At 45.1% G+C, this 8,098-nt stretch overlaps 2 protein-coding genes across 4 annotated transcripts in view; both read left to right on the top strand.

Annotated features, from left to right (window-relative positions):
• The window catches only part of col8a1a (collagen, type VIII, alpha 1a), a 33,290-nt gene extending 28,949 nt beyond the window's left edge, over positions 1 to 4,341 (top strand). For all 3 annotated transcript variants that reach the window (XM_027291076.1, XM_027291075.1, XM_019270293.2), the window contains 2 exons: positions 788 to 1,106; positions 1,203 to 4,341. In XM_027291076.1, the coding sequence (XP_027146877.1) occupies positions 797 to 1,106; positions 1,203 to 3,139 (2,247 nt within the window). In that variant the 5' untranslated portion in view covers positions 788 to 796 and the 3' untranslated portion in view covers positions 3,140 to 4,341. The remainder of the gene's footprint in view (positions 1 to 787; positions 1,107 to 1,202) is intronic.
• A 187-nt stretch (positions 4,342 to 4,528) lies between these two features.
• On the top strand, positions 4,529 to 7,512 carry jagn1a (jagunal homolog 1a). Its single transcript, XM_027291078.1, is given in 4 exon segments — positions 4,529 to 4,659; positions 5,182 to 5,290; positions 6,628 to 6,893; positions 6,896 to 7,512. Coding segments are annotated over 3 exon segments (600 nt in total). The 5' UTR covers positions 4,529 to 4,659; positions 5,182 to 5,201; the 3' UTR covers positions 7,141 to 7,512.
• The last annotated feature ends 586 nt before the right edge of the window (positions 7,513 to 8,098 follow it).

Below are 8,098 nucleotides of genomic sequence, written 5' to 3'. Positions count from 1 at the left end.
ACAGTACACACTAAGATGCTCTATAATGATTCATAGTGTCTAAAGTCACATTTAACTGCTATTTTTATTTTAAAACATATTGTGTATTTTATTATTTATTTACTTAATATTTGATTTTTTAAATCTTCCTTATATTTTTTACTTAATGTTTATTTTGCAGCAATTACACCAAGTCAAATTCCTCCGTGGCAATAAATCTGATTCTGATTTACTGAATACTGTGATAATTGTTCAAGATCACAGGAGAAGAAAAAAAAAATAATGACTCTCTGATAGTCTGCCGTTGACAGTATCACTAAAGATAACGCACCATCTTAATCTTCTAAGTGGATGTCGTCTCCTCACTTCTGAGCCTCAAACCTAGTTTGGAAGTGTTGTGAATGTGTAGATGGATGAAAGCAGATTGTCAGTTTAATTTTCTCCTGATCTGTCTGTCTGGAAAATGTCATTTCAGTGTTAGAATGTTTGGAAGAGAGGATAAGATAATATACGAACCTGCTGCTAGTCTCGTAAAGGAGAGCAGCAGTGGTTAAACCCACGTGACACTGATACAGAAGTTGACTCTCTTTTCTAAACTCATCTCTGATAATACATATCATGTAGTTCCACGTATATCCGGCAGAGGGAGACAGAGTGTGACCTTACATTGCCTGCATTTTGCAAACAAGGTTGTCCACTTGACTTGGAGGTTCATGATATTTCAAGAAATGCTAATCTGCTACCACAGATCTGTTTGATTTGAGATGAAGCCCTCCCTCATGTCTTGTCTTCTCTTCCTTCCATGCAGGCCTTGGCCATGCCTCCCCTCCCTGCCCACCTCCTTCTGACACTGCTGCAGCTTCTTGTACTTACTTATGTGAGTCGTGGGGCATACTATGGACACAAGCAACACCCTCAGCCGTACCAGCCGATGCAGCACCTCCAGCACATGGGAATGGGCAAAGAAGGCTTTCCTCAACAACAACAACAACAACAACAGTACCTTGGAAAAGAAGTGCCCTATATGCAATATCCCCACTACAGGAAGGAGCTACCCCAGATACCCATGCACAAGGGCAAAGACAATGCTCGTAAAGGGGGCGGCTATAACGGTGGCCAAGACAAAGGTGAGAACATTTTCAACAAACACTAACCATCGAGATCTTGTTCGTGTATTTTGAAATGAATAATCTCTGGTTGAATATTTATCTAATTTCTTACAGGTCAGACAGTTCCTAGTGGTGCTGAGGGAATTCCCCAAGGAGAGCCAGGCCCAGCTGGACCACCTGGGCCAGAGGGACCTCAAGGTCCTCCTGGACCTCCAGGTAATGGACAACCAGGACCTGCAGGACGACCAGGACCCCCTGGTCCAATAGGAGGGCCGGGAGTAGGCAAACCAGGTTTGCCAGGACTGCCAGGCAAGCCAGGAGGAAATGGTGAGACTGGACCACAAGGAGAAATGGGTCCTAGGGGTGAAGAAGGACCAGTGGGACAGCCAGGTCCTCAGGGTCCCCCAGGACCACCAGGACTACCAGGAATAGGCAAACCAGGGGTACAGGGATTACCAGGCCAACCAGGACCTAAAGGAGAGCCAGGTCACAAAGGTCTGCCAGGACTTCCAGGATTGCCAGGACCCAAAGGAGACAAGGGGATGGGCCAGCCAGGACAACCTGGCCACAAAGGGCTCCCAGGGCTACCAGGACCTGCTGGCCCAAAAGGGCTGCCTGGTTTTGGAAAACCTGGGTTAAATGGGGCACCAGGCCCTCAAGGACCACCAGGAGGGAAAGGACATCCTGGAGAGCAAGGACCAGCTGGCCCAGCCGGTGAAGGAGGACAGCCTGGTCCACCAGGTGTACCTGGTCAAGGAAAACCAGGTCCAAATGGCCTGCCAGGAGAGCCAGGCATGCCAGGAGGGAAAGGTCATCCGGGACCACCAGGTTTGCCAGGAAAGCCAGGACTCCCTGGATTTGGTAAACCAGGACACCCCGGAACAAAGGGTGATAAAGGTATGGGTGGACCACCTGGACCTCCTGGACCAAAAGGAGATAAGGGCCATGGTGGACTGCCTGGTATGCTCGGACCCCCTGGACCAAATGGTCCACCGGGTCCTCCAGGGCCTATGGGAACCCCAGGAGGTTTAGGTGCACCTGGTCCTAAAGGAGACTGTGGAGAAGGAGGATCTAAAGGGCTTGATGGAGTTCAGGGTGATCCTGGTCCTTCTGGGATGCCTGGTAAAGATGGTCTGCCTGGAGCGCGTGGAGACCCAGGACCAAGAGGTCCATCAGGACCAATTGGTGCCAAAGGAGACAGTGGGCATAAAGGTCTGCCTGGTCCACCTGGTCCTTCAGGACTTACTGGGCCAAAAGGACAAAATGGATTACCTGGTGAAGTTGGACCTCAAGGTCCTAAAGGAATACCTGGAATGGATGGTGCAGCAGGACCACTTGGGCCTCCTGGTCTTATGGGGCCAAAAGGAGATAGCGGTGCACCTGGTCCACCAGGCATTGCAGGTGAGGGGAATCCAGGTATTACTGGTCCCATGGGACCCCCAGGGAAAGTTGGCCCATCAGGACCACCTGGGCAACCAGGTCAGCCAGGACCTCCTGGACCACCAGGTCAACCAGGAGAAAGTGGTCTGTCTCCCGACATGGCTGGAGTGCTCTCTGTGATGGGCCCTGGACTAGATGGTGTTAAGGCTGGTGGCTATGGTAAGAAGGGCAAGTACGGAGGCAATGGGGCAGAAGTAATGGGTGCGAGTGGGTTGGAAATGCCGGCATTCACCGCGGTGATGACAACTCCATTTCCACCTGTGGGCGCTCCAGTCGTCTTTGACAAGCTCTTGTACAACGGTCGCCAAAACTACAACCACGAGACGGGAATCTTCACGTGTGACATGCCTGGCATTTATTACTTTGCCTACCACATTCATTGCAAAGGAGCTAACGTGTGGGTGGCTTTGATGAGGAACAATGAGCCAGTGATGTATACGTACGACGAATACAAAAAGGGTTTCCTAGATCAAGCATCAGGGAGTGCAGTATTACCTCTGCAACCTGGGGACACTGTGTATATTCAGATGCCCTCGGATCAGGCCGCAGGACTTTATGCTGGGCAGTACGTGCACTCGTCCTTTTCTGGGTATTTGTTATATCCGATGTAAAACCACAAACTCCAGGGAAAGAGAGGCTTCAGTGAGAGCAAAGTGGGAGCATATTTTTGTATAATATAAAACACCATAAACCACCTTAGACTGAGCAGTATTTGTAATGTAAAGTCAACAAACTATTGATCCTGTCAGCAGAGACGAGAGGACAAGATCAAATATCTGAAAGAAAATCTGACGGTCTGTATGTACAAGATGTTTCCTTTTACAGATTTGAAGAATGTATAAAAAGACATTCACACCTCAGAGATGGCTGCAGATGATTTTTTATATATAGAAGAGTGCCATAAAATCAAATTATTCAGTACACAAACGCATGAAGAAGAATTATGGTTACACGGTCTCAAATTTGGTCCCTGCACCTCTTCGAAACTGGCAGCTACCCCATGTGGTGAAGAATGTGAAACGCAGTATAAAACATGACGGCATATTCATTTTGTTAGGAAATTTATATTTTTGCATGCATACCTTTGTATAAATACAGTTTTTGTCTCTTCATTGATAACAGCAGGCATGTAGAAGCACATGTAACCCACAAAAAACTGAGAGAACGACAGGAAAATGGTGAACTTTATACAATCTAATGCAAAATACAGCGTGGGAGTAACCTGTATGTCAGGTGTGTGGGGCACGGTCAAGATTTAATAATCACACCCATGATATATGTTGCTGACTGACAATTGCTCCCAGTGAGTGAGATTCAGAAGTGTAAGAATGTAATATTAATTTTATGTTTTAATGTTTGGTTCCTGGGTGTAGTGTTGTAAAGAAACATGTTTTTTTTGTGCAAAGGTCAAACAAACAAACAAACATATTCCCCTGAACCGTGAAAACCACTCCCAAAACCAAGATATTAAACATTACACTGAGCTGCAGCATTGCACGGACGCCGTCTGTGCACATGTGCAGTCGTATAGTAATAAAATATATACTTACAGGTGTGAGAGAACCAAATTAAGTTCCACGGCATCCTCACTGTGCTACATTTACCGTGTCTTGCTGCCAGGTTTTACGGGGAACACAAAATAAATGTATATTGTATCGAATGTTGCAGCAGTCACGTCAGTAATTTATTATTTTGTGATGACAAGGACACAGAGCATGACAACATGTATATTTCTCCTTTTAACCACGGTGCTAATATTGTCGTTGTAACCAAAGATTTTATGTCTTGATCTTGATGTTTGTTGTTATTATTATTGTCCATGTTGTTTTTTCTAAATAAAAATTGTTTAATTAAAAAAAAAAAAGAAAAGTTGTTGACATTTTTGTTCAGTTACCTTATGATGGATGGATGGATAAATTAAACAGACTTAATGATGTCAGATCCGGTTCAAATCAGTGAATGGGCGTCGGATGTGAGGGGAGGAGGAGAGGAGGTGCTGATGCTGCGGGAGGAGGAGGAGGAGGAGGAGGAGGAGCAAGTGCGCATGCTCACAGCTGTTTACAACATCCATCTGTCACATCTTTTGTTAGCTCGACTTCATTCAGAGCAGCAGCTCAGGAGACACAGCACGGTGAGCAACATTTAATAATCATCCTCATCAATAATCATTTACAATAACACAGCGACGCTGGCGTTGATACAGCGCATGCTCCGTGTCAGGTAACGCTGAATTAGGTGAGGCAGGCTGCTAACGCGTTAGCCACTGATCAGATGATCGGGGGTTCGATCCCCGGCTCCTCCGGCCTGCATGTCGGAGTGTCCTCGGGCAAGAAGCGTCAGCTTAATGACTAAAAAAGAAAATGTAGGGAACCCTTTCACTATTTAACCATGAAACAGTAAACACAGGTGCTAATTAAGGTCTGGTTCCATTCAGAGCTCCCCTGAATGGAACTGGACCTTAATTAGCATCATAGGGTTAAGGTTAGTGTATGAGCCCTGTGTGTGTGTGTGTGTGTGTGTGTGTGTATTTCAGGGTTAAAATGCATGTGTGAAAAAATAATTTCTTAACAAATTAAAAAATCTCATTCAAAATGAACATTTTGCATTCGTAGGTCTGTCGAGCTTCTTTGATTTCTGATTTGTGCGTCTGCAGGTTTTTTTTTCCACGTCAACATGACTTCACGTGTCGGCCTCAGAGCTGTTGGTACCAACGGAAGTGACTTCAAACCCAGGGAGAGGGTGGCCCCACATTACCAGATGAGGTGAGTAACTTTTAATCTGTTTCTGATATTGGTCATTAAATATAATAAAAACACACGGGAAACCAAAGGAGTGACAGCATGTGTTATATACCACGCTGGTGCACTACGTCCAGGTTTTAGACAGTCTGCGGGGACGTCACGGAGACCACGTCCAGATTTTAGACAGTCTGCGGGGACGTCACAGAGACTACGTCCAGGTTTTAGACAGTCTGTGGAGGACGTCACGGAGACTACATCCATGTTTTAGACAGTCTGCGGAGACGTCACGGAGACTACGTCCAGGTTTTAGACAGTCTGCGGGGACGTCACGGAGACTACATCCAGGTTTTAGACAGTCTGTGGAGGATGCCACAGAGACTACGTCCAGGTTTTAGACAGTCTGCGGAGACGTCTCAGAGACTACGTCCAGGTTTTAGACAGTCTGCGGAGACGACACAGAGACTACGTCCAGGTTTTAGACAGTCTGCGGGGACGTCACGGAGACTACGTCCAGGTTTGAGACAGTCTGCGGGGATGTCACGGAGACTACGTCCAGGTTTTAGACAGTCTGTGGGGACGTCACAGAGACTATGTCCAGGTTTTAGACAGTCTGTGGGGACGTCATGGAGACTCTGTCCAGGTTGTAGACAGTCTGCATGGATGTCACGGAGACTACGTCCAGGTTTTAGACAGTCTGCAGAGACGTCACGGAGACTACGTCCAGGTTTTAGACAGTCTGTGAGGGACGTCACAGAGACTACGTCCAGGTTTTAGACAGTCTGTGGAGGACGTCACGGAGACTACGTCCAGGTTTTAGACAGTCTGCGTGGATGTCACGGAGACTACGTCCAGGTTTTAGACGGTCAAGAGTGAAATCAAGAGAGACGCCTCCACGGAAATGAACGTTGTGATCCAAATTCTAATGAATTCATATAAAGAAACCAAAATTAGAATTTTTGATTGTTGCAGAAGATTCTAGGATATGATATGTAGGATATGATAAATTCTTCTGAAGAAAATGTATAAATTAGAGACAGATATCTAAAAAAAACAGAAAACAGAGCCTCCTAACATGCAACAGTGGACAGAGATAGTGGAGGAATAACACATCTGTGATTGCAAGAAGCACAACGTGAATAACAACAATAAAAACTAAAGTTATCCAAAAATATGTTCCCTCCAACAATAAACCGAACACAGACAAGAAGTGTTGCCGCTTGCTGAGGAGACTGAAGTCCTTCAGGACTCTGTTATAAACCTTTCTATGACACTGTGGCGGTCGTCTGCTGGGGAGGACTAGTCTCCACAGAGGAGGATGATGTGTCATCACTAATACTCCTTGTTTGTCTGTTCAACAGTGCTTCCCTGAAGTCAGAGGTGCGGAAGTTGAACCTGGTCCACCTCCTCCTCTGGCTGCTGGTGGCGGCACAGGTGACCGTCAGCCACCTCAACCTGGTGTCACATGACACAGTGTCCATGCCGTACCAGTGGGAGTACCCCTACCTGCTCAGCCTCCTGCCTCTGCTCTGCAGCAGCCTGTCGCTTCCCAAGAACAATATCAGTTACCTGGTCATATCCATGATCAGCGGGGGGCTGTTCTCCGTGGCGCCTCTCATCTACGGCGGGATGGAGATGTTTCCTGTGGCGCAGCAGCTGTACCGCCACGGAAAGGCCTATCGCTTCATATTCGGCTTCTCCGCGGTGACTGTTATGTACCTCATCATGGTGGTCGCTGTTCAAGTGCACGCCTGGCAGTTATATTACATGAAAAAGCTGTTAGACTCGTGGTTCAACACCACTCAGGAGAAGAAGAAGAAGTAACGGAGCGAAAGAAGATGCGACTGGGTGAAAAACTGTGTTTTTATTTTTAATTTATTCAGAAGTTATTGGTTTTATTTATGTCTACCTTTGCAGTCATCATGTCATGTAACACCGTACGTTAGACACCAGTGATCTCTGACATGTGTTAAGATGTATAATTTATGCAGGAACCTGGATTTTTAATCACTATTATTTATTTAAAGTGGATAATAAGTAGTTATCACACACAATCAGGAGAGGCAACATCCATAAACATTCAGTCACTTTGCATCTGAGTCTTGTCATCTGTCTAGAAATGAACAGAACAGATGTAGAGGTGTTCGTACTTCCAGCATATATATTTTGCTTATTATTCGCAGCTGTATGTGTTAAAGGAAGTAGGTTTTCCATTGCTGATGTTGTCTCTTTCATTAAGTCTACCTCTCTCAATATATTGTGTTCCTTCAGATTGTATTTAAGCCATTTAAAGAGGATATTGTTTTGTTTTTAGGTATTCTCATTCATAGCCAGTTTATTAAGCCTGCGTTCATTGATTAAAATATGCATAACAATAAAATTAATACTGTTAAACTTGTTACAAACGGTGTCTGATTATTGTTTCCAAACTTTATTGAAAGAACAAATAAAGACTTCAGTCATACTAGTTCACGTTGTACAATAGTAACATAGCAGCAGCATAGTTACATGATAGTATAATAAGGATCAAAAGGGAAAAGCAAAAATAAAACTTAGATGTGACAGACTTGTAATCTTACAAAGTTATAGTTATAACTGTTGTGACAGGTTACTGGTATATTAGTATATCTTTTTATTTTATTTTATGTGATATTGTATATTGGGAAATTAAAGAAGAGTACTACAATTTGGAGAGGCACCTGGCTGCAGACCTCCACTGTCAGGCCCGGAAGTGATGACGTTTTTTGGGGGGTGGGGAGGTGGAGAGGACATTTTGAGAGGGTCATTTTCATTTTCAGATGAAAATTACCCTTTTCATTTTCAGATGAAAAT

Source organism: Larimichthys crocea, chromosome XVIII (genome assembly GCF_000972845.2).
Source record: "Larimichthys crocea isolate SSNF chromosome XVIII, L_crocea_2.0, whole genome shotgun sequence".
Classification (NCBI taxonomy): domain Eukaryota; kingdom Metazoa; phylum Chordata; class Actinopteri; family Sciaenidae; genus Larimichthys; species Larimichthys crocea.
This window is presented reverse-complemented; position numbering and strand designations above follow the sequence as displayed.